The following is a 27,068-nucleotide window of genomic DNA, read 5'->3' on the forward strand; positions in this document are numbered from 1 at the left end:
TCAAACTTTTTTGCGGGAAAAATTTAAATAAATAAGAGCATAAATAAAACAATATATTTAATGCATATAATAATAGAAATAAATTATAAAACACGAATATAGATCAAATTGGAATAAAAAGGTAAGAAAGTTGCAGACATGGTGCAAAAAGCGTATGGGATTCGAACTCACGACTGCAAAAAGTGGACATCGTTACCATCAGCTTTACCACTATGCTAGGATTACACGTAAGTCGCATGCATATTTTGGGTTATATACATCATCAAGTAAATCAATTCTTAAAACTTAAGTTTTTTGGTCTTATTTCACTTTGCTATTGTCTGAAAAATTCACCAGAGTTTGTTCTTCAGCTTCTAGTACATTTTTTGGAAAAATCATTATCTTTTAAAGTGGCGTTCCGATTGAAGTTAAACGGGCTGCTAAAAATATATTTCATGTGCTTACAAATATATGTTATCCAAAAAGATATATTTATAAAGGGAAATACAAATTTAACATACTCTTCAATGAACTGGAGTATTTTAAAGGCTATCAAATTTAATTTATAATTAACGTTTTTAGTTTTTACCTGTTTCAAAAGAAAAAAATAGCAAATCTTTTAATCATATCTAATTTGCTATAGCAGTTTGATATAGTCAGACATTCATTTTCATTAAAGCTAAATGAGTATGCAGAACTAAAAAATGATTATCAGAACAAATTTTGCTATTTCATGGACTTGGAATGATAATTTTTGCCGCTGATTTTCTTGAACGAACAAGTACTGTAGTTGCAGTTATCTTGTTTTTCTTATCATTTTAAACTAAATTCAGCTGATTGCTGTCATTTTCAGCACGCAGATTTCTCGCTATAATGTTAATTCAGAAATAAGTATTTTTTAGCAAAACATTCTTTCCCTATTAGCGAGCGTTCATCGCTACTTCTGCCGCCATTAATTTTTAGTCACTGCACCTGATTGCTCCTTTTTCACCACGTGACCGCAACGCAACCGCAGACATACGGATAGAAGTTGAACATTGTTGAACTCCATCCGTATGTCATCCGTCACCGCACACCGACCGGATTGCAGATGTCAATCAAAGTGAATTCGCTCGCTGATTGGAGAAACGCATACGCACCGCAACGCATACGCAGTAGTGGAAACGGGCCTTAACAGTATCACAGTGGGCGGGGCGCGCGTCACCAACATGTCGTCACCAAGAAAGAGTAGGGACGATCTGGTTTACTTGAACACTGAAACCTATGCTGTTTGTATCACATACAGTGAAAAGTCGTTAATTCGGACACCCATAATTCGGAATGATCTATAATCCGGACATCAAAACTAAAAACTTTCTGCGCATGCGCCACGTTGACACATGCGCAGAGGCGTTCACGCGTGCGCGTAAGACCTTTTACGACTGCGTATATGAGTGTGCGCAAGTGCAGAATACGTTTTCGCGTGCGCATTTTATGTATAATGGACGTATAAGCTAAAATTATCTAATTATCTGTTTCAGTTAATGTTGATGATTGCGTTGTTCCTTAATTTTCGAATTGCATCCGGCTTATTATTTTTTGCAGACTGTAAGAGCAATTTTATAAAAGTAAGCTTAAACTTTCGATTATATCAAATAGAATTTCCGATATATATTTGTTAATATGTAAAGGATCTAAAGCGAAAGTATGTTTTGAAATCCGAAATCTGTTTATCAATTTCACGCTGCTCGGCGGCGGGCGCCTAATGAATTGGAAGTTGATTTGTCAGCACTATCCTTATCTTCAACGCAGATGTTTTTATTTTATTTGGCTTGTAATTCCTTACCAAATGTAGTATTTCATCTCGATATGCTCCGTCTTTGATATGATTTAAAACAAGTTCCTCGTCATTATAATTCGCTTCCGATAGCGAAGAAAAGTGACAGAGGTTATTGAAAACAAAAAACAAGAAATTATGTCTGTTTAATAGAATTAAAGAGAAAGTATTATCACATGAAACGAAGCAAAACTTAAACAACTTACATTGAAAGAAATGTTTAATAAAGTAAACAAATAAATATTAAGCTTTTTCTCTTTGCAAATTTTGATACCCTTTAGATAATAATTGTTCTTTATTTCATAAATTTCGGTTTCATATTTTTAATTTTAGAATTTCTGCATGCCATCTTACGAGATTTAAACTGATGATCTATAATCCGGAAAAATCGATAATCCGGAATCGCCGAAGTCCCGACGAGTCCGGATTAACGACTTTTGACTGTATATCTTTTTAATTATTAAATGTGATACGTTGTATAGTGATGAGATTATGCCAGTTTTTTCCAAATAGGATTTAATATATCTCATTAAAGCACTTTTTACTGCATTTCGCGCATTTTTTTCACGCGTAAGTCTTGTACAAGCATCTTTACTTGCTAAAACGGTAAAAAAATCTAAGCACAAAATTTATGAACTTAATTTTGCGTACAAATACCGTAAAATTAAACAAGATTGATAATTCGGCCCATAAATAAAACAAATTTGAAATTCGGCCGTCCAGATGCCCATGTTCGGGTGGAGGATTACATTATTCAAAATTTGATGGCTCTAGATACTGTCATTTTTGACACAGTGCAAGAAGCATACATGTATTCATGCAGATTCTTCATTATTTAATTTCTTTAAATATAATAGTGGGCGATAATATTTGGTAACAACAATTTGTAAGGAGACACGGACATTTATAGTAAAACAGTGCAAAATGCCGCTTCGAAACTAACAGCCTTTGGGCCCTTTGGGCTAATAAATTAAATTAACAGTAAATAAAAAAAAATCTTATTCAGAACTAAAAATAAATTAAAAAAATAATCACTATAAAATACAAGCAAAATTAATTATTACAGTTAAATACAATTTTAATATTAGAATTAAATGTATAAAAATTTTTAAGGGTCAAAATTGTTTATCACTATGATGTATTACGAAATATAATTGAAATAAGATTCCTTTATAGAAATTGTGCTATAATACTCATCTATAATTTTAAAAAAGCAGCTCAATTTAGAATTTTAAACAAAACTTTCAAAAATTCGTTTTTAAATAGTTTAGTAGTTTTTACTTACTTACACCAATAAAAGTATAAAAATTGCAAGAGAAAATTGCTTGTTTGAAATTTTCTATAAGTTCAGATTTAAAATATTATTTTCTAAAAGTAGTAGTTACAAATTTCCTTACAGCATAGGAAAAGCTAAAAAAATATCCAGCCCTGAAAGCATGCAACAGCTTTATAATTATTTGGAATGTTAATTATGTTTGATTCTATTTTTAAAAATCAATCTCAATTTCAAAAATAAAAATATGTAGAAATTCTAATATGTGAACTGAGGCGCTACAACCAGCTTTTTCTTGAGAATTATACACGCTGCAATAGGCAACCACTGTTAAATTTCTGCAAGTCGTCCCTACTCCTCCAGAGGTGATCAAGGTAACAAGGGAGAAAACCCATTTGGGTTAGTCTATTTCTTATAAGGTCCATGTGTTGGGGATAGATGAGACATGCTACCTCGTTACTCGTCATCACGTTGTCATCATTTAAAATTCGAGGCAATGAGATATTTAAAACACCTCTTGCAGAGTTTTTTAAAATTAAACTAATGCCTACAATAATAACATATATTTGAAATCGCACAAAAGGCGGGATTACAAATATCTGCGTTTTTAATAAACTGTATTTATTGAAGATACAAGTTTCCATGCAAGGATGTTTTAGCACATTGTTTCTTTGCCTGGAAAAGCTGAAAGATAAAATATACAGTATTAATTTTTCAGTCAAACTTTAAATAGAGAAAAATAATACTAATAAAATGCACTGGAAGGTTATACATAATGTTAATTTCAATTAGCCCAGAATTATAATTCTGCTATGATCAGTTTCCAAAATAAAAATAGTAAAAATTTTACCAAGTTGTATTAAAAAGTCATTATTATAAAGAAAAGGCTGCAAATTGGATTTCTGATTTAAATCAAGATTGTAATTTTAAGATCTAAATTAACTTTTTTAAATAAATAATTTTATAAAATGCATAACTTAAGTTAGTATTAATTATTAGAATATTGTTGCAAGTTGTAGAAGTTATATATTGCATTTTACAGAAAGTGGTATTAGTACACACATAAAAAACATGATTAAGAGCAAATAAAGTACAAAAAATGAGACCTATGTAACATATTGTGTGGAAATTAGTTGTCTGAAGATCTTTTGACTTGGTAAATTGAAGGTCCTTGTTACTACTAGTTCATTTCATTACATTTACATTTTATTAGATAAAATTAAACAGACAATTCTTAGCTTCTAAAGAGTTATAATTTTATTTTAAGTTGCATAACTATACAAATACAAACACTCAACATTACAAATATTCTAAAATTGCCCTCTAGAAGCTATATTCAAACAACAAGCATTTAAATAAGTAATGAACATATTTCACAATTATAAATACTGCTCACTGCTAATTTTTCTCACTTTTATCATAGAACAGTTTTATACTAATCATAACATAGTGATTCAAAAATAGAAAATAGAATTTTACAATAATTTTATTAAAAATTATATCTGATTAATTTTTTCTAGAAATTGCAAGACCTGTATGACTGAGAAATGACTATAGCTAAGCTAATTAAAAGGATGATGGAAAATATAATTTTTGAAGCAGAGAATACTCATGCAGATAAAAAAAATGTCTAGTTGTTCCGAAAAAAATTTATACACAGGCCTAGTTAAAATTAAGAAGATTTACACAATACATATAATTACATAAATATTATAAACATTAAGAATTGACTAATGGTATTAATGGAATGATAAAATACCAGTTTATTTTACATTTGCCAAATAAAATCTTATTAGATTTCATATACAATTCAAGGTTAAAAACATGCCATTTTTCAAAATAGATTAAAGTTGCATTTCAAATTTGTACATACAATTTCAAATTTGTTCATGGAAAATTCATTCGCTCCAAAAAATCCAAATGCTACCATGATTTTTTAAATTAGAACAGCATATAAATGCTAGTTAAAAAGTGTAATGAAATATGTACATTTTATCACAAATTCTTGCAAAGAATGCAATATGTTATGTATCTTTCTTTGTGTTATATATATATTAATTTACTACCTTTATTTTACAGCAATAGGTCCAAAAACACATAAAACTACTTTATGCACAAAGTAAAGAAATGAAACAATGCATAATAATATCATAGACTCATAGACTAGAAAATATTTCGAGTACACATACAATATATACATACATTAAATACGACATCTACATACTTATCAAACAAGTACGGGGAGATAAAAATGAAATGAAGAGCGTAAGTTTAACTTTTCCATTTCAATTTATACTCATATATATATATATTTGTAAATTTAAGATTTTATTAATGTCTGAAACTTGCGCTTTTTAGACGTAGATTCAAGATTGTCTTTTTGGCCAGAATGTTTTTGAATTTCATCATTTTTCTTCTTACAAAAATTTTTTAATAAAATATTTGTTGAAGGCCAAATAATTTTTGAACTTCAAAATTCTGAAGAATGACTTGAAGGACAATTTACTGATTCTAGATATATTTCTTTAGAACTTAATATTGCTGATGTAATTTTAAACACAAGTGATCTTTGATTCTGGACTTCACAAAAATCCACTTTGTGGTCAGGTGATAATAATTTTGTGATTATAATGTAATTGTAAATTACAATCTGATAAATTCCTCGAGAGGATATTTTAGATTTCCTCTATCCAGGTTTCTTATGAAGACATATTTTTCGCAAATGCCTATAGTGTTATCTATGGCCATTATTTGATAACATTCAGAACATTTAATTTTTTTATTAGCTGCATACAAGCAATATCCAGCGACATATATTAGTGCGGGAAGTAAAGACTGTATATTTTGAAAATAATTTTTTTTGACAGAAATCAGCTTTAGCCAAAGGGCTATTTCACTTTCATAGAAGGGTTCTTCATAATTTGAATTATTTATTTCCAATAAAGAAAAAGAGTGTTGTAAGGATAAAGCTGATAAACTTTGCAATCTAAGTTTGTTTTCCCTTTCAAAAATTTGTGCAATGGAATTGTAAATTACAATCTGATAAATTCCTCGAGAGGATATTTTAGATTTCCTCTATCCAGGTTTCTTATGAAGACATATTTTTCACAAATGCCTATAGTGTTATCTATGGCCATTATTTGATAACATTCAGAACATTTAATTTTTTTATTAGCTGCATACAAGCAATATCCAGCAACATATATTAGTGCAGGAAGTAAAGACTGTATATTTTGAAAATAATTTTTTTCGACAGAAATCAGCTTTAGCCAAAGGGCTATTTCACTTTCATAGAAGGGTTCTTCATAATTTGAATTATTTATTTCCAATAAAGAAAAAGAGTGTTGTAAGGATAAAGCTGATAAACTTTGCAATCTAAGTTTGTTTTCACTTTCAAAAATTTGTGCAATGGAAACATTATAATTAGCTCCAGCCAATCTGCGATATTTACTGAATCTGTCTTCCAGAGAATCAGTCTGAAGTTTTCTGGTCAGAACATAATCTAATTTCAATTCTTCTATACAGTAGCAAATGATTTCGATAACAACATACGTTGTATGCTTCAGTGCTTGGTGGGTTTCTCGTGTCAGTGTGCCAGTTACACATGTATATGATTCCCAAACATCCAGCCAATTCAAAAAAGTATATAAAAACTGTATTTGTTTATCATCAATACGGAGGGTTTTTTGAAATTCATTGTGTTTATTGTGTCCTTTGAAAGCCGTTTTCACATTCACAATTTCAAACCAGGCAGAAAATATATGTATATATTCAGCTGTAGAAAAACAGTCATGAACAAACACATGGGGAGAAGAGTCAGGCCAATTTTGTTCGCCTAAAAGTTTCAGACCTTCCAGAACAAATGCATTAAATATCTGAAGAACAAATTTCACATTTTGTCTTTCCAAGTTATTAGGATTTAAAGACTTTAAGGTTAAACTGTATCCGTAATGTATTAAATTAGGCAAGTCGATCTGTTGAAGTATTCGGAGTACTTGTAGTGAAGCTGTTTTTAATTTATCTTCATTTGCTCCAGCCATGTTTGATGCAAATGGAGGATAAAACATACATTTTCCCTCATTCTTTTGATTTAACTAATTATTTTGTATACTTTTCGTTTTTATTTTTTCGTTTTATTTTATTCGTTTTGTATACTTTTATTTTGTATGCTTTAACTAATTATTTTGTATACACCGTTTTTATTAAATGCACCGTGTCTAGCATAAAAAACGATGGTTTTTCATTCGACATGGGATGACGATAAATAATCCTAAACTTTGGAGGATCGGCAAAACATGACACAGCTTTCTGATTTATGGCATTATTGTCAGTTATAATGCAGAAAATGTGTATTCCAATTTCTTCTAGTCCACAAATATTTTTTTTTTTTTTTTTTATGTAATGAAATAATATATCTGCTGTGATTTTCTTAATGGGTAGTATATGAATTTATATTTCGATGATATACTCTGAATCATAAATACAAATGCACTGTTAGCTACATTTTCATTCAAAAAATCCAAACCCAAAATCCTACCTCCTTTATGTATTTCATCATAAGAAGTATGAAGTTTTTGTCATCTATTGTTACAAATGGTTCTTTTTGTTTAATATAGCTAAGAAAATTATCTTCTGATTGTTCTAAGATGGGATTTGAGTTAAGTATTTGGATGCGGGAAAGTAGCTATGCATGAATGTTTTAAAAATCTATATGCATGGGGAGAAATCATAAAAATGAGACATCATAATATTAAAAATTCATGAGAATACATACTATGATGCTTGCTGCTACCATAAAAAATTTTTAGCACTTTTTTCCCTTCATTAACCAAATTTTTCAAATTATTTAAACAATGTTTCGTAAAATTAATACAGCTTTCAAGATTATCAGTGGGCATGTTTATATGGAGTTTTAAATAATTTAGAACATAAAAAATTCCATGTACAGATTTTATACTTAATGGTAGACCAATTTTATTTACAACATTCATAGGGATATCTTTTGTGAAAGCTGTCATTTGTAAATCAGAATTAATGTTTACTGAAAACACCATTTCTGCAGTCGGTGGGCTATATGTTACAAAATGAAAATAAACGTTATTTTCCTTATGCACAAAAATGCAGCCATCTGGAATTTAAGAATTATTTATGCATTTTAAACAGTCACTGAAAGAATTAAAATTATATCTAGATTCATACTCTTTTTGATATTTAATACTTTCAACAAAAGCAGCTTCTATATGTCGTTGCTTCTATGTGTCTGGTGTTGTCTTACAGGCTCTCGCACTGCTGGAATAGATGATAAATACTTTGGACAATTGGGAAAAATAGTAGGAACAGCATCCTTCTGCAAACAAGGTTGTTTTAATTTTATTTCTATAGTTTTCATCATTTTTTCATCAAATGCTTGAGTAGTGTGTCTGATGGCAGCATCGGCAAAATGAAGTTCACACACCTAAAACATCATACAATTTACTTTAACTTTTACAAGAAAAAGTTTGTATTAACTTACACATTTTTTGCTCATTTCAGCTTCGATTTCAATTTTTATGATGTTCGAATGTGTTTCATTACGCAGCGGGAAATAAAAGAAAAAAAAATTCAATTACATAGCATTCTACTCCCTAACATATTTCAACAATTTAAATGATCATGCATAAAAAGTGATAATTAGCAAATTTATGTCATCCAAATCTACTTTAATGTCAATTAGTTACATTGGCTGAAAGAAAATTAATCCCATTATATGCTGCCGATGTCAGAGCACATAATATAGTTCTAACTTTTCGAGTTCGTGTATTTGATACGTTGGTTAATTAAAATGAAGTATCTTTAGTTAATTAAAATGAAGTATCATTATCTGCCTAAGAGAATAGATGTTTTTGTGGAGCATTTCCAAACGAAAACTGATTCATGTTTTACATGTTACAAAAACGAAAAAATCATAAAAGCACTCATTCAACTAATCTGTACATTGCCATTTTAATGCATTTTGTAAAGGAAAAATGTTTCTGCTATCCAAATAGCCTCACATAAAGGAGAATAATATGTTCTTTTCTTCATGTAAGGTAATTAATTGAATAATTTAGTAGTTTACCTCTTGTTAAAACGACTTAAATGCATTTATTTTCAATGTAAATTTAAGGGATAAATAATCTAAACTTATACTCTTTTATGGGATAAATTATCTGAACTTTCACTCTTTTCTGAATTTTTGTTTAAAAGTATATAAATTACACCAATGATTTATTTCTTATAAAATTATGACATTTTTAGGGCCGGTGTAAATAGTCACAACTCAAGACGAGATATATTTAAAAATATGGATTTCATTCTTGTTACTACAGTTATTTATCATAAACTGACTTAAGTGAAACTAATTTATTTTAAGAATAACAAATATAAGTAAAAAGTAATTTAAATTACTTATTATTCTTGTAGTATCTTGATTAAGTAATAATTTGTCATCCAAAGTATTAATGCTATATCATAAAATCAGAATTCTTTACTTATTTAATTATTATTTAAAATTTAATATCAATTCAAGACTAATACCACATTTTGAAAGGTAAAATGACAGAGAAATTTTTTTGAATAAAACTCAAACTTACCTTGGAATGAGGTGTGACTCGAAATCTCGCGGTATCTTTGCTAACCACTTTTCCTTCAGTTCAGGACATTTTAGGAAACTAAAAACAGATACAATTGGTCCATTTGGATAATTGCCCTTACAATTCAGAATACAGCATGTATTCACCATATTTTGCTAAAATAATACGAGAGAATTATCAGGTTGTTGATAATCAAATCGCGAGAGCAAGAAGAGCACAAACACACAGTAGAAGATAGTACTGACTGCTTGACCAAGCATTCTAAGCACATGGTGGGTCAATGGAATGGCGACGAACTGTTTCACCAACTTGCGTGACGTCACAGTTTGGTTGGGAGGCCTTCTATTTTAGGCGGCTTTGACCAGGCACATAATTGATAAATTTCAGAGGTTGAAAGTGCAAAATATTTTGCCAATATACAAAAAATATACGTTTACAACTGGCATGAATTCTGTGTGTTGTAAACCTAAGCTTAAATGACCAATGTAGACAATTCTGTCTTTAGCTCGAGGGAATTAATCAAATTTTGAAATTTCAACCGTTAACGAGAAGAACAAGGTCTTGTCCTCAGAGGATCTGATGCAGCATTCTTCAGCAGGATACGGGGTAAAGTCCCAGAAGCCAACTTAATATTAAAAATCTAATAAAGTTTCTCAACGTTTTATGGAAGTAACTGAATATAAAACTTCAGTTCTTTACCTCGGGCCCCTCTGCCCACATGCCTAATGGGTGAGCTCCCCATGCGGCCTTTTATATCCTTTTTGCCTTTCTGTACAAACATGTGCACGAACACACCAAGATGCTTGATTGGGAGTTCAGTCATTAAATAAATTACATAAATGTTGAGAATTTGGACTTAGACCGCTTCCCTATGAAAAAGGAAAATAAATCCTCTATATGACTTTGAATTTTCATCCATACAAATCTTACCCCCCTCTCCAACTTCGGTGAAGAAAATGAAAAGTTGGCACCTGTCTTCATTCTTACATGTGGGGAAATGACAAATTTGTCCCCAAAGAAAGGGCTAATCAGTTCCACTCCTCAGGAAATTTTTCTAGGGAAAAAAAAAAGGCCATACACATTTTAAATAATAATATAATAAAATTGATTAAATAAGGATAAACAGAAATTGTACTAAGCAAAATTAAATAAGTACGTACTTCATCAAATGGATTTTTCTTTTCCAATAGTAGTAAGTTATCGTACATCAAAATTTTCTTCACCAACCACTCAGTAGATAAGAAGAAGGAATGTGTAGACGATATACAACACGCGACTTTCTAGACACATGGAAAATGACCATTATATGGTACTACATGCTCAGAAAGGTTATTCTGTGCATGGTGTCTGTGGGTGGTTAGTGTGTTGTATTACCTAGATTAAACTTGCTCACAGCTTGAATTCCCACGGCTTTTGGAACTTGAACTTCTTTGTGTGACACTGTACCTAACGACTCATTGGATGTGTGGCAAGGTATTTGTGTGGGCTGGAGAGGAAAGGTGAGGGCTGCAAATGTCCATGGTCCCTGCCCTATGTAGCATTCAAGATACATTTATTTTTCTTCCCTGGTAAGTGCACATTCTTTTGCATTAAAACAAAAACAAGACCTCGGTTCATCAGCTGGTCGGCACCCACGTGCAAAGAAGATCTTGCAGGCCCGCTTCTGCCGGCCCTGATACTAAAAAAATATCAAAATTCAGGAATCCCGAAATACTTCAGGCAAACAAAATTTCAGTAAGAATCTTACAAATAAGATTTAATTTCTTGCTGCCATATGAATTCTACTAGACAGACATCTAAATCTTGATTTCATTTGTTTATTAATCCTCATGCTCACCACCATTACTTTCAAGTGAAATCTGTTTTATTTGTCAAATTACATAAGGGTAACATCATTTACTACCACATTTCTAAATAGAGCCTTATATCATGAATTCCTCACAATTTATAATCACATAAAATGGGATTTTCTTGGAAGAAAGTCTAGTGCTTCAAGTATACGAAGGCACAAAGTATGAAGGTAGAAAATACTATACATTCTTGCCTACTCTGAGAGCGACTGAAAAGATGAATCGCTGAAGGTACATCTGAAATCCTGGTCATAATAAATTTTCATTTTAGTTTGCACACCACTGTAGAGTTACTCGAAATACTTTTTGTTACCTTTTCCAACAAAAATTATGATAAATACTTCTATATATAAACTATTAGGAATTTTTTTTTAAATCAAGTGTTAAAAATGATGTGAAGAAAAAGAAAGAGCTATCTCATCTGTGACAAAGTTATATCTCATTAAAATTTGGAATTTTTCAGGTATTTACAAATTAATTAGCAAGCACCTTAGCAACTGCATCAGTTTCTTGCCAACATCCTACATAATCTGAAGCAGTCATTTTGCCATACAAGAGTTCATTTCTTCTGTTTGGCAAGTGGAATTTTTTAAGTACTCAATTAATCCACTTGCTTTAAATTTGAAGCCAGAATATAGCTTCATTTCCCAAAAACTTTTAAGAGATACTATAACATTTTCAAAGCCATCAATCTTAACAAGTAATAGCTTCAAAAGGTAGCCCATAACTGGTGTTTATCAGTTACTACAGTAAAAAGTCTTTAATCCGGACTCGTCAGGACTTCGGCGATTCCGGATTATAGATCATCAGTTTAAATCTTATAAGATGGCATGCAGAAATTATAAAATTAAAAATATGAAAGCGTAATTTATGAAATAGAAAACAATTATGATCTAAAGGGTATCAAAATTTAAAAAAAAAAGTTTATTTGTTTTATTTTGTATAAAATTTTATTTGTTTATGTTGTTAAACATTTCTTTCAATGTAAGTTGTTCAAGTTGCTTCGTTTTATGTGATAATACTTTCTCTTTAATTCTATACACAGACATAATTTCTTGTTCAGTTACAAAGTTACGCTGTTCAAGTCCTATAATTGCTGAGTCGAGAATACCGACTAATTCGTCAATCGAAATTTTTTCATTTTCAATAACCTCTGTGTCACTTTCTTCACTATCGGAAGCGAATTATAATGACGAGGAACTTGATTTAATCATATCAAAGACGGAGTACATCGAGATGAAATACTACATTTAGTAAGGAATTATAAGCCAAATAAAATAAAAACATCTGCCCTGAAGATATGGATAGTGCTGACAGATCAACTTCCAGTTCATTGCGCACAGCAACGTCCCCCCCCCTGCAGAGCACCGTGAAATTGATAAACAGATTTCGGAATGGTTAGTGAAACAAAGAATATGCCTTTATCCATTTTTTGCAGCAATTCCACTTTTTGTAAGATGGACATCGAAACATGCTTTCACTTTGTAGATCCTTTGGCAGCTCCAGAATTGGAAACTTTTTTTGACATAATCGAAAGTTCAAGCTTAACTTTTATAAAATTACTCTAACAGTCTGCAAAAAATAATAAGCTGGATCCAATTCAAAAATTAAGGAACAATGCAATCTGCAACATTAACTGAAATAGATAATTAGATCATTTTAACTTAGCTTATACTGTCCGTTATACGTTAAACGCGCATGTGTAAAGGTATTATGCGCATGCGCACACACATGCTTAAAGGTATTACGTGCATACGTAAATGCCTATGCGCATGTGTTAATGCATTATGCGTTGACGCATGCGCAGAAAGTTTGTAGCTTCGAGGTCCGGATTATAGATCATTCCGAATTATGGGTGTCTGGATTAATGACTTTTGACTGTATTTTCTTCACAAAACAAAAGCTGCTAAGAAGGGTGAGATGAAGTCTTTTTTTTTTTTTTTAAATTTGTACAGTGATTAAATTTGTTGAAGACAAAACACGAAAAATGTGCAATGCACTCACTGGGATTCAATGTCAGGATCTCCAAAATGCTAGCCAGATGTGCTTTCAATTACACAAAGCAACATCCTAAGGAGGAAGAAATTACATTACCTTTCTACCACTTTAAAGGGCAATTGGAAAGGCGACAAACCGAATGCCAGATCCTGGTGTCAACAAATTTTCCTTCACCACATTTAGTTTCGGCATTACCATGGAACTATTTCAAATACTTTTGAAGATGGAAGAAGAAGAAGTTTTAGGCATTCCCCTTATCGAGAACTGAATCTCATTCCGGGTCCACTCCCCCTTCGGGCACATCATGGTGGTTCAACCTCCACTATTACCCTCCAGGAGAGCAGCGCACCGCCTGGGACGCACCCGGGGCGGCACCGGTCGTCTAATGCACCTACCAGTCGCTTGGGCGAGCCCGTCGCAGCGGGACATTACCCAGCAACCCCGGGGGAGACCCCCGGGTTACTAGAACCACGCCGCGCTAGGACGTGCCAGACTCCGAGGCCGGCCAATAAGTGACCTTTCCCAGAGCCTTCAGAACCACCAAGTTCATAAATTTTTTACCCCCGTGGCCGAGACTGCCTAGGTACAGATCCTAACCAGTAGCTTCGCAGAGTTCTCTACGTCGACCCCCCGGGGGGGGTTTGAAGATGGAAAAGTGATCAGTGACTGATGCCCTCACCAAGATCTGACTACTCAACCACACGACTGCTAGCCGGATCTGCTACCAAATGCACCATGCAGGCAGATGGTAAAATCCTGAGAAAATATATTACAGGAGATACTTACAACTTAAAATACCAAACAAGCGGAAAAATAATGCATTTTTTTTATTATATATTTGCAACAGATGCTACAATGTACAGACTTTAAAATAATTTTTAAGACAAAGCGTTATAAACAGAACAAGAAAGACTGAAATATGAAAGTATTTATTCAGAGTAAAATACATAACAAACTTAAAAATAACACAGTTGTTTTGATAATATATCTGTAATACGTGGCATATTTGGAAACTAAGTACCGTTTCATTCTAGCGCCGTCGCAGCGCTGTGGTAGGCGTCCCGTGCATGCGCACTAGTCTTTCTTGTTCACTGACTTTCAATTGTTGCAATCTTAGTTGCTCTATGTTGTGTTTTCAGTTTGCTGTGCACATTCAAAATGTTTAAGACAATTAGTTCTCCCGCTGACTGTGAGATTCGTGCCGTGATTATATTTTTGAATGCGAGGAATGTTAAACCGGCCGAAATTTATCGTCAAGTGACAGAAGTTTATGGTGAATACACAATAAGTGATGGAATGGTGAGAAAGTGGGTAAGAATGTTTAATGCAGGTCGAAAAAATGTCCACGCCGAGGCTCGGAGTGGTCCACCTTCTGTTGTCGCCGATGATTTGGTAAGGAAAGTTGATGAAGCAATTCATGAGAACAGACGCTTCACAATTACAACTCTTTCAGAGGCATTTCCACAAATTTCAAGTACTGTTTTGTTCGAAATTGTGTCTGACCACTTGAATTATCGCAAACTGTGTTCCCGATGGGTTCCAAAAATGCTCACTGATGTTCGCAAAACAAAGCGACTTGGTAGTGCCCTGACATTTCTCACATGGTACAGTGATGAGGGAAAAAACGTTTTAAACCAAATTGTGACAGGTAATGGGTGTGTCATTTCACACCAGAATCAAAACAACAATCGATGAAGTGGAGACACACTCATTCTCCGAAAAAACAATAGTTCAAAGTGACAATGTCATCACAAAAATCATGTGCACTGTCTTCTGGGATAGGAAAGGCGTTTTGCTTACTGAATTTCTTCCCAGAGGTGAAACCATTAATGCGGCATGATATTGTGAGACTTTAACAAAAGTAAGGCGTGAAATTCAAAACAAACGAAGAGGAATGCTCAGTAAAGGAATTGTGTTGCTCCATGACAATGCTCGGCCCCATACTGCTGGTGTCACTCCATCGTTAATTCGACAGTTTCATTGGGAGCAGTTTGATCACCCGCCGTACAGCCCGGACTTGGCGGCGTCCGACTATCACTTGTTCCTGCACATGAAGCGCAAGCTTGGTGGCAAGCGCTTTGGATCTGATGATGACACAAAAAATGCCGTGGAGTCGTGGTTATCGAAACTGGCGGGAAGTTTCTTTGACGATGGTATACAAAAACTGGTCACCCGCTATGACAAGTGTTTGATCATTGGCGGAAACCATGTTAAAAAATAGTTTAAGAATGTATTTTTATGTAAAAATAAAATTGGATTTGAAAAAATTGTTTTACTATTTTTTTTTTCAAAATGGTACTTAGTTTCCGAATATGCCTCGTAGATGTGATAAAATTGATATGAATAATTTTATGGACAAAGATTTAGTAAGACAATGAACATGGAAGATTCAAATGAAAGTATTTATTAATAGTACATTTAAAAATTTGAAAACAAATTTAAAAAAGTCACATTTTAAATGCACATATTAATAAATTATTCATATGGCATAAGATTGTCCCTCTTTAATCAATTCATGTTTTCATTTTTATATAACTGATATGACATTCTATGTTAAAAATATGTCGGTGATGAGAACATTAAATCAATTTTGTATTAATACTGCATTTAAAACTTACATATTTCGCATATATTGAACAAGTGGCAACAATATTTATAGATAACAATGTAATCTTTTTTTATGACTACAAAATTGCGTTACCTGGCATACTTCCAGATAAATTAAGACACGTATTCACACACTGACAAATGATAAAATTAATATTACTAGCTATCTAAATTTGCTTTCAAGTTATTGTTACCATTAATCTATATTTTTTCTCTCAAATGAGATAATAGAATATTATATACAACAAGACAGTTTCACTTCTGAGCATTCTTGTATATTTAACTCCCCAACTGCACATTCCTAAAAAATACATTTCAAACATGTTGGAATCCTTCTCAAAACATACGACTTCATAAAATTCTAAGCACATTTTTAATTAAACATATTCGTGTCCATAAACACATAGACTCAAGTTAAAGTAAACTGCTGTGAGCAATTTAATATGCTGATGTTGCATATTTTACTTGATAAATTTTCAATGTAACTAGAGGATGTAACATATAACGCATGGCATTTACAACTTGCAATAAAACACAAATATTTGCTTACAATGGGAACAAATATTTTACAAGTTCTCAAGAATGGGAGTAAAGATACATCTCTGAAAGTTTAAAATTTCCTTATATGACATCCTTCATAATGAATATTAAACAGTATTATCAGAAGAGTGCAAAGTCATGTGCTTATTTAAGCGAACTTCATGAATAAACAACATTTTACATATGCTGCACATATGTGGTCTCTTAACATGAACAAAAAGATGCCTTTTCAGCTGGCTTGAATCTGCAAATGGTTTGCTGCATATATCACATTTATGAGGTTTCTCCCCAGTGTGAATACGAAGATGACTCTTAAGTTTGGATTTTGTTACAAATGACTTTGTACATATATCACATTTATATGATTTCTTCCCAGTATGGAGAAGCAAATGTGTTTTCAAATAACTCTTCCACCGAAACGACTTTCTACATATGTCACATTCATAAGATTTCTGACTTGAATGGATATTCATGTGTCTATTCAAAACAGATTTCAAAGCAAATGACTTAATACATACTTCACATTTGTAAGGTTTCTCACAAAGATAACTTGACTCTGGAAATGTCTTCTTGCATTGATTAGGTTCTTGAACAATCTCACCACTATGAATAAACATATGTTTATTTAAACTCCATTTACGTCTAAACGATCTGTCACATATATTGCATGTATGTGGTTTTTCACCAGTATGAACTAAAATATGAAGCTTAAGCTCACATTTAAAGGCAAAGGACTTTTTACATATATCACATTTATGAGATTTCTCACCAGTATGGAAAATCAAATGTGTCTCACCACTATGAATAAGCATATGTTTATTTAAACTGCATTTAAGTCTATATGATCTATCGCATATATTGCATGCATGAGGTTTTTCCCCAGTATGAATTAAAGAATGAAGCTTAAGCTCACTTTTGAAGGCAAAGAACTTTCTACATATCTCACATTTATGAGACTTTTGCCCAGAATGGATAAACGTATGTTCACATAAGTTACTTTTGTCTACAAACGATTTGTCACACACTTCGCATATATACGGTTTCTCACCAGTGTGTATGCGAAGATGACGCTTAAGATGAGATTTGTATCCAAATGATTTTTGACATATCTCACAATCATGTGATGTTTTTCCTGAATGTCTAAACATATGGATACTTAGTTCAGATTTCTGTGCAAACAACTTACCACATACCTCACAATCATGAGGTTTCTCACCTGTGTGAGTTAGATAGTGAACCTTCAAGTTAGACTTGCGAGCAAATGACTTTTTACATATTTCACATGCATATGGTTTCTCGCCAGTATGAACGAGAAGATGACGCTTAAGCTGATACTTAATAGCAAATGATTTCCCACATGTATCACAAACATGGAATTTTTGTCCAGAGTGGGTTAGCATATGTTTTGTCAAGTCACATTTCCATGCAAATAACTTGCCACATACATCGCAGGCATGAGGCTTTTCACCTGTGTGAGTGAGATAATGACTCTTCAAATTGCTTTTACGTGCAAACGACTTCTTACATGCATCACATTTATATGATTTCTCACCAGTATGGGACATCGTGTGCATCTTCAAAATGGTCTTGCTTTCAACTGACATTCTACACACATTAAATTTGCAGGATTTCTGCCCAAAATTAATGTTCCTGTGTTTACTTAAATAACTTTCATGTGCAAATGGTTTTTCATATCAATTCAAAAAATGAGGCTTTTGAAGATCCCGTTTGTTAGCTGGTGATAAAATAGTATATGACATCCATGAGGCTTTACAATCGAGCGTGCACCTAAATATATGTTCATTAAAACAATTTTCGTATTTAAACAGCACACTGCAGTCTTCCTACACATAGACTTACTGGCCAAAAAGGGTGTACTCAGTTTCATTTAATTCACATTTCTGAAATAAGTACCTATACATTTCAAATTCATATTCCACACTGATAAGCAGAAATACTTTTAAGTAAGTTATCAGCAAATGATAATTTTTGGCGATAATTCATAACAATCTTGTCCACTTACATGACAGTACTAGGCAACTACTAGAAACATATGATAGCTGAACCAAATCCAGCCAGTATGATGTAAATTAGTCCATTGCATTATCACTCAGATCATTTTAAGTTGCATCACAATTTAATTGGGATACAAATGTAGAAATTATTAGGCATTTGATGTGTGTGCTTAAGCTCATTTAATTAATATTCTTGGAATAATTTCTGACACATTTCAAACCCATATTCCACACTGATAAGCAGAAATATTTTTTAAATATATTATCACCAAACAATAATTTCTCATGATAATTCATAACAATCTTGTCCACTACATGACTATTAAGGAGAAACACATGCTTCAGCAGACCAAATCCAAGCAGTATGATATATGCATTTTCACAGATCATATTGTTATTTCAAGTTGCATCACACTTTGATTGAGATGCAAATGTAGCAATTACTAGACATTTCAAACAGGCAAACATAGACAATTTAAATATGACCTCACAACCAAGGAAACTGTTCTGATGAACCACTTGCATACAGGGAGAGATATGTGACAATTTCTTACATACTGTCTACATCAAAAATGAAAGCTAATAATCAAGACAAGAATCATGTAGGAATACAAATTAACTGAAAGATTGATAGTTATATGATTAAAAAAATTTTTAGATCTTTAAATCTTCATTTAGCAGTGCAAAGGTATTTATTTCAGAATTCAGTAAAAATCACAAGCAGCCTTTTGTTGCAACTTTAAATACAATTCTACTATGAAGCATCGAAAATATTAATTATAAATACTAATTTTAGATTTTATTACCATACACTTCTGTATCAGATGTTCTACACATCTGCCAAACATAAAACAGCTTTACTTTAAAGGTGAAAATCCTTACATCCTCTGAGTCAGAGTCATGCATAAATGTTCTACAACACCTGAAATGAGTTGAAAACTAAATAATTTTGTATAAACAGAATTTTAAAAAAAGTGATGAAAATTTATTTCTTAAATTATGTCTTATCAATGTTTATACTTTATATTATGAATACATTTAAAACATATAGGATCATTTTGCAAAGACAAGAAAGTGAAATAAAAAATTCTGGAAGATAATCTGACATTTATTTGCAGACACCTATAAAGTGAACGACTGATGAAACTTCTCTAGTATGCTTTAACTAATCATTAAAATGAATTATTGGCTCTACTCTTATATGTGCCCTAAGATCACCAAATGTGGCGATATGTGTTCTGCGCTGTTTTTTGACGATTGCGTGTTGTATTGCAACCCTTTTGACGTTGAAAAGTCTTTTGCTGGAGTGGGTTAATTGCTCGATGGTTCATATCGTGCGTGTTTTGAAATGGCCTATGTTCCAATGAGAGACATGGTTGCAAGAGGGTCTGGGATATTATTTTTAATGGTTGTGCATGATAGAAGTAAGGAAACGTGGATGCAGTGTATTAAAGAGTGGATTGAGCCTTGTACAACTATTTTTTTGTATGGCTGGAAATCTTACAAGGATTTAGGAAAAGAAGGTTTCGAACATTTATTTGTGAACCATAGTATGAATTTTATGGATAGCGAGTCTGGCTGTCATATAAATATCATAGACAGTACATGGCGGAATGTTAAAACTACATTCTGCTGTCCGAAGAAGCATCCATTATGGTAAATGCATTTATTTTATTGTCTTTATTTTGTAGAATGTTATATTCATTGTTTTTTTACTATGAATTTCTGTTATTCTTGTTTTTTGAATTATTTGCAATTTATTTTAGTTATTTTAGTTCATTTTGTTGATTTGTGCGCAATGCCTAGATTGTGCAATTCGTAGATGTTTTTTTAAGTTTAAACAGAATGCTGTGTACATAGTATTCTCTGAAATTTATTGTTGTTATGTTAATTTATTAAAACGAGGTGTGCGTAGTTTGCAGATTCCTTCGCTGCCTAGATTCTGCAATTCGTAGATTTTTTTTAAAGTTAAAACATATCGCTGTGTACATGGATTCTTGCCAAATACTTTTGGCTAGAAACTTTACGTTTTTGCTATCTAAATTTTTGGGAATTTTTAGTTCAAGTTGTGTGTTCAAGTTGTGTTTTCTGCATGTTTATTCCTAGAAACTAACTAGAAATTACATTCATCTCTGTATAATTATTGAACACAGTTGCCTAACCCTATCTGCCCAAACAAGAACAACTAAGACTTGAAAAAACAAGACAGTTTAGACTAAAAGGAAGAATTTAAAAATTCACATTTGGCAATTTACTTATGGCATACATGAACATAATACTAAAATAGAGCCAATTTATCAAGGAAATACTGATGACCATGCCAAGTATTATTTTAAATCACAGTTAATCTAAAATAATCAAAAATGGTTAAGAAGAATCACCAAAAATACAGTTAACAGTAAAATACTTAATACAATGTACCTGTACCTTCAAACACTTTAATCTGCAGAAGTTTATTTGTTTACATAAACTAAAACAATGTTCAAAGTTTTCTTTAACGAGTGAACACTCTTCCTCTTTCCATTTTCTTACTGTTCTTCGGTATGTAAAAGTTTTCATTCTACTCTCTTCCTGCAGTTTTTGTTTACATCACTCTTGATTTTGGATAAAAGCTGGTGTAAAATAATGCTTGATTAATGGCTGTATGTTTCATTTACTATTTGAACTGAATAATTTCCCTTCAGTCCTGGATTTATCAATGTTTATATATTATGGACTATATAATTAAAGCATGTCATTGTGAGTAAAAACCATTTCTAAATACTATTATATTATGAGCCATCTCAACTTTTATTTAATTCATTTTACTTTTCCTTTTTTAAATTTTAAATACAGAGTTTGTTTCACGCTGATGCTTGTAACAGAAATTCTTTCCTTTGCTCTGTAATGAATGTTTCTACTTTGGGAAAGACATGGATCAGTTAATCCACAACCCAACTGATCAGTAGTTGACTGTAACAATATATCACAACACAAGTCTTTAAAAACTGGATGCCAAGATGTACAAGATTTCAAACTTTGGTTAGAGTACATTTAAGAGTGCCCCTTGTATTATCGCGAAGTTGTTGCTTCATTTTAACATTCAACTACTCAGTTGAATTTCAATCAACTGAGTAGTTGAATGTTATGGCAACCCTGTTATGACATAATTGGTTGCATGACTGCGGCGAATTTGAATGATGGGAAAAGATTTGTAAGGGCTTGTGGTGTGTCCCAGTTAAGAAGTTTGCTGCTTATTTTGTGGTTTAGATGGTCAAATTACTGAGTGTGGCAAGATTAATTTGAAGTTCCTGTACGATTTGGAATGAAAGAGGAAAAAAGCATTAATTGACTGGTGCGTAAATGAAGATTTACTAAGTAGCCTTTATAAGCGTCTTGTTTGTAGGAAGAAAATGCATATGGTCGAATGTTGGAGAATACCGGCACTACGGAGGATATTTTTGACTTTTTGTGAATTTATGTGGCGACGCCAGTATACAGATTCTAGTTAAGATAATTTAATAATAAGTTTTTGGATGCTGTCCAGGAATTTTGTTTGACTGAAGTCAGAAAAAGTTCTAAATAAGGTAAGAGGATATTTCCTTTGTGTAGCGTTAAGATAAATTTCCTTTTTTTTATCTTGTTTGATTTAAAATGTAGTTTATTAAGATTATATATTTTTTTTGACTGCTCCTTTGGCTTTTTAAGTGAAACTAGATTGATGTGTAGATGGACAAAGTCAAGGGAATGCGCAATGGCAAGTTTGTGCATTTCTCTGATGTTTTTTAAGTGAAAATAGGTCGATGTATATACGGATACCAAGTTTGTGTAATTCTTTGACTTGTTATTTTGGCTTTGTGTAACAGCATTTTTGGCACAAAAATCACTGATACACAAAGCCAAAATAGAAAGTCAAAGAACTGCACAAACTTGGTATCCATGTACTGCCAGAAATGCAATTTTTGCCAAGGGGCAGAAGTAATTCTGCGTCTGATAATAAAATAATTTCTAAATCATGGTGTGTTCCAGTACTAATATTACGGCTGAAAACAGTTACTTCACATACATGTTACTCACTGAAATTCAGCTTTTAATTTCTTTGACTACCAGAGCAGTTTTGTTCATGAATTATAACATATCAAATCAATTATTTATAACAAAACAATTACGAAATTATATAAGAATAACTGAACACATTTATTTCAAATGCATGCCTACAAATTTAAAACTGTGAAAAGTAAGCTTACCTTTTAAATAAGCTTAAAGGAAAATCTTATATAATTACTATATATATAAAACTTTGCAATGAATTATGACTCTCAGTTAAAAATCAGAGCGGTACTTACGTATTATCGCAACCAGGTTGACGCTATTCGTAAGCTTTGACGCTATTTGTAAGTTTGAGTAAAAAAGTATGAATAGAAAGAAAATGTACATTTATTAATTACAGATAATTTTTAATACAGTTTTTTTATATTATTTTCTTTTAAAATATAAAACAGCAATTAAACCCTTCCGGTTTCGAATTTGAATAAGTTGCAGAATTATTTTTTCGGCGGAAATCTTTTGGCTATTGCTTTTAGCACTGATTAAAAACCGTATTCGCCATAACCATGTACACGTCGACTTATTTTTACTTAAAAAAACATCTCAGAATTGCACAAAAATGGCATTACGCACACTCTTCACTTTATCCATGTACACTGCTATTTTCTCATAAATTACAAAAATTTGCACGAAAATGCAGGAAAATTTTGTGAATCTCTACATGCTCTTTTTACAAAACTACGTATAACACATAGGGTTGCCGTAAGTAGAGTTGCCAAATTTCGCAATTTATGCGAATTTTTGACCTGGTTGCGATAATACGTAAGTACCATCAGAGCTTTAAAACAAAACGAATGGGGTAAGTCTTGTCAGAGACCCTGCATGATTTATATTTGCAGCATTAGTTCACAAATCTTCTTTCACCACTTCATATTTGTAAAATGTACTTGCTAAACGCCCTGCTATGATCGATGCTTTGTGGTTATTAACAGGAAGAATAAATACCTAATATACAGCTATCATGGTATATTTTTTGTTATATGATGAAGCATGCAGCATTTGCTCCTCTCTACTATTGAAGGCAGTATACCACCTCATGCTAAAATTTTGGGACAATTTTATTTATGACTATTTGGAATTTTTTATTGTTGCACTCTTGAGAAATATTGGAACATTAAAAATGATATTTCAAAAGGGAAAAATAAATTATTTGTGGTACAACTCTGATATACGCCCTAATTTCACCAAATGGGCCGATATGTGCTGGTTTTTTGCGCGATTGTGTGTTGTATGGCAACCCTGTTGACGTTGAAAAATCTTTCGCTGGAGCTCGTTGGTTCGCGAAGATGGGGGGGAAAGACAAAATGGTTGAAGTTGTTGAATTGAAATTTGGCAAAAGGAAAATATCATCGTGGCCATCCTGTTGAGGGGCAGAGGGTATTGGGAGGTGTGGGAAGAGGGTCTGGGAAATTATTTTTAGTGGCTGTGCATGATAGAAGTCGGGATTTGTGATTTTATTTATTTGTGAACCATAATATGAATTTTCTGGATAGTGTGCCTGGCTGTCACATAAATACGATAGTGAGTACGTGGCGGTATGAAGTTGGTATTTCTGCTGTTCAAAAAAGCATTAATTTATGGTAAGTGCACTTTATTTTATTCTTGTTCTTATTTTGTAAAATTGTTATGTTCATTGTTTTTTTAGTACGAATTTCTGTCGTTATTGTTTTTTTTTTTTAATTGTTTGAAATTTATTTTAGTTATATTAGTTTATTTATAAGTTATATAAGTTTATAGGTTATATAAGTATTTTAGTTATATAAGTTTATTTAGTTGATTAGTGCAATTCGTAGATGTTTCTTTAAAGTTGAAATAGAACGCTGTGTACATAGTATTCTTTGAAATTTATTGTTATGTTAATTTATTAAAGCGAGGTGTGAGTAGTTCGTAGATTCGTTCATTGCCTAGATTGTGCCATTCGTAGATGTTTTTTTAAGTTAAAACATATTGCTGTGAACATGGATTCTTGTCAAATATTTTTGGTTAGAAACTTTACATTTTTGCTATCTAAATTTTTCGTTTTTGTTTCGTATTTTTAGTTTAAATTGTGTGTTCAAAACGTGGTTTTTTCATGTTCGAAAACCGCGCTTTTGGAGACATTTTAGGCTTAAAGTTCGAAACGTAGAGAAAAAATTTAGATAGTAATATGGCAGTGTGGAGTTTCTTGCCAAAAACGTTTGGCGAGAAATTTGGCAACTTGAGGGCGCATATCAGAGTAGTTTCTTATTTGCTTGACAGATTTAGAAGCTATTATGTACTTTGTAAATAGAATGTTAGAAATTAAAAATATATACATTAGTCAATATGATTTGCAAATGTTTAATCATTGTTATTTTAATGTAAATATTCTTTTAAAAACTGGATTACAAAATATACAACAGCTTTATGTGTAACTTTATAATGGTTTTCAACCTGTGATTAATCACAGGTTGAAATCCTGAACAGTCATATCCTGAACGATGGACTGGATCCAAAGTACTTAACAATTGAGAACGCACACTTGGAAATTTTTTCATTACAGGAAAGTATGTGCCAAAATATTTTCTACCGCTCACGATTATACGTGCCAATATTGCTTATTAACCACATTATGTTAATTGCTTTGTTCTACCTTCTTAGAACATTATTTTTAAGTATATAAATTACAACATTATTATTATTAATTAGACCATTATTATTATTAAATATATCAGTACCAGAATCCAGTCAATGTAAATTAATTATGAAAGCATTTTCATACACATAAACATTACTGAGGTTAATTTCACTTTTTATTTATATTTTTAAATTTGCAGTGACAGTTTAACTATAAACTTATGCTTGATTATTTTGATGAATAAAAGTTGGCGTTTCTGGAGGAAGATTAATTTCACATACTGCTTCACCTGTGATTAAATGTGAATATTTTCGCTTATTTTAAATAATCACATGCATTTACATTTTTGAGCAGCACTGCATTTTGAATGTACATTAAATTTGCCATTAATATTTGAAAGTACATTTTGTGCCAATATTTAAACTTAGTGACAACTACTGCCCCCAATAATGGAGATGTACTTAAAACTCATATTTAAACCTATTTAAAATAAAATTACAATTCCAGTGTGTAAGACAGGTACGTGTTCAACAATATGTATACGATATACGGAATTTATAATTTCAATGTTATTTTGATTAAATTTTGAATAAACTGTTCACTTATTTTATGATTGTAAGTCACCTTTTTATTCTACAGGTGACATTGCTATGTTTGGTGCATGAGAATGCCATGAAATAAAATTATTTAAGAGAGAGACATCTCACAAATTGGTCAACCCTATTGATGGTAGCATGTTTTTTTATCTTTTTGAGATACATATTTAAGACAATAAAAACTGCATTAGTAATTTTTCATACACAAGACTTCTGTACTGTGTGTTCCTAAGATAGCTGTTAATCAATAACACAAAATGAATGCAAATGAATTAATTCTTTTTCAATAACTATAATACAGGTTGCTGGAGGCAAATGAATAAATTGTTATTCAAAAACTATCTGAATAAAACAAGAATTGAAATTATTCAGGTACAATTTCCATGTAACTCAATGCTCAGTGACTTTTTCCTGTTATTCGCATCACTTAAAACAGCTGAATGTCCACATCTAAAAATAAACTGAATGGCTTTCTTTAAGTTATAGGTGACAATGTAATGCCCCAATTTGTCTTTAACTTCCAACTGCATATTTTAGAATTAAGCTTATTTGATGCTACTGTGCATTTTTCATAAAATCTACACCTGCATTCTTTTTTAGGAAACTCAGGTATTAATACTTAGAGGGCTAAAAAAAAAAAGTAAAAATAGGAAAGTAAAAAAAGTTACATTTTAAAATGGATAAAACAATGATGTGAAGCTCCAAAATTGAATATAATTTGAATTATTTCATAATTTCTGGCACTCAAAAATATGTAGCGATATTTGAAATGTGAAATTATTTTTATTGACATATTTATAATTTTATATAAATTTCTGTTCCCAGTGAGCATCTGCTATGTTACTCAAATAAAATATTTTAAGCTTTTATTTCTGAACAGCTAAGTGTTGTAATTTCTTTACCAACTATACCTTTTAATTATTCATTTAAATGTATTAAACATAAATATTTACTTCGTTTTTTGCTCTAGGATATACACTTATCTCGGGCTTCGCCACATGGATGCTAGCGTCTAGACCCCAAGAGTCACTTTTGATCACAACTGGTTTTTTCCCTTGTTTGGAAGCGTATTTTTACTTCTTCCCTAGGAAACGCAACTCA

General features: G+C 31.8%; 1 protein-coding gene across 2 annotated transcripts; it reads right to left on the reverse strand.

The window, feature by feature from the left end:
• On the reverse strand, positions 1-27,068 carry LOC118190813 (uncharacterized). Of its 2 annotated transcripts, XR_015044001.1 has the most exons (3): positions 26,921-27,068; positions 19,496-19,611; positions 1-3,752 (listed from the first exon to the last, which is right to left on the reverse strand). XR_015044001.1 is itself a non-coding variant. In XM_085826807.1 (2 exons), exon 2 carries the CDS (start codon positions 18,276-18,278, stop codon positions 16,782-16,784), a length of 1,497 nt encoding a protein of 498 aa, XP_085682933.1. In that variant the 5' UTR covers positions 18,279-19,611; positions 26,921-27,068; the 3' UTR covers positions 14,441-16,781. The 2 variants fall into 2 exon arrangements, 1 of the variants encoding a protein (XP_085682933.1); XM_085826807.1 differs by lacking the exon at positions 1-3,752 and having other exon boundaries at positions 14,441-19,611.

The sequence above is a fragment of the Stegodyphus dumicola genome, chromosome 11 (genome assembly GCF_044657685.1).
Source record: "Stegodyphus dumicola isolate Sdum_Otavi_A_Nest chromosome 11, ASM4465768v1".
Classification (NCBI taxonomy): domain Eukaryota; kingdom Metazoa; phylum Arthropoda; class Arachnida; order Araneae; family Eresidae; genus Stegodyphus; species Stegodyphus dumicola.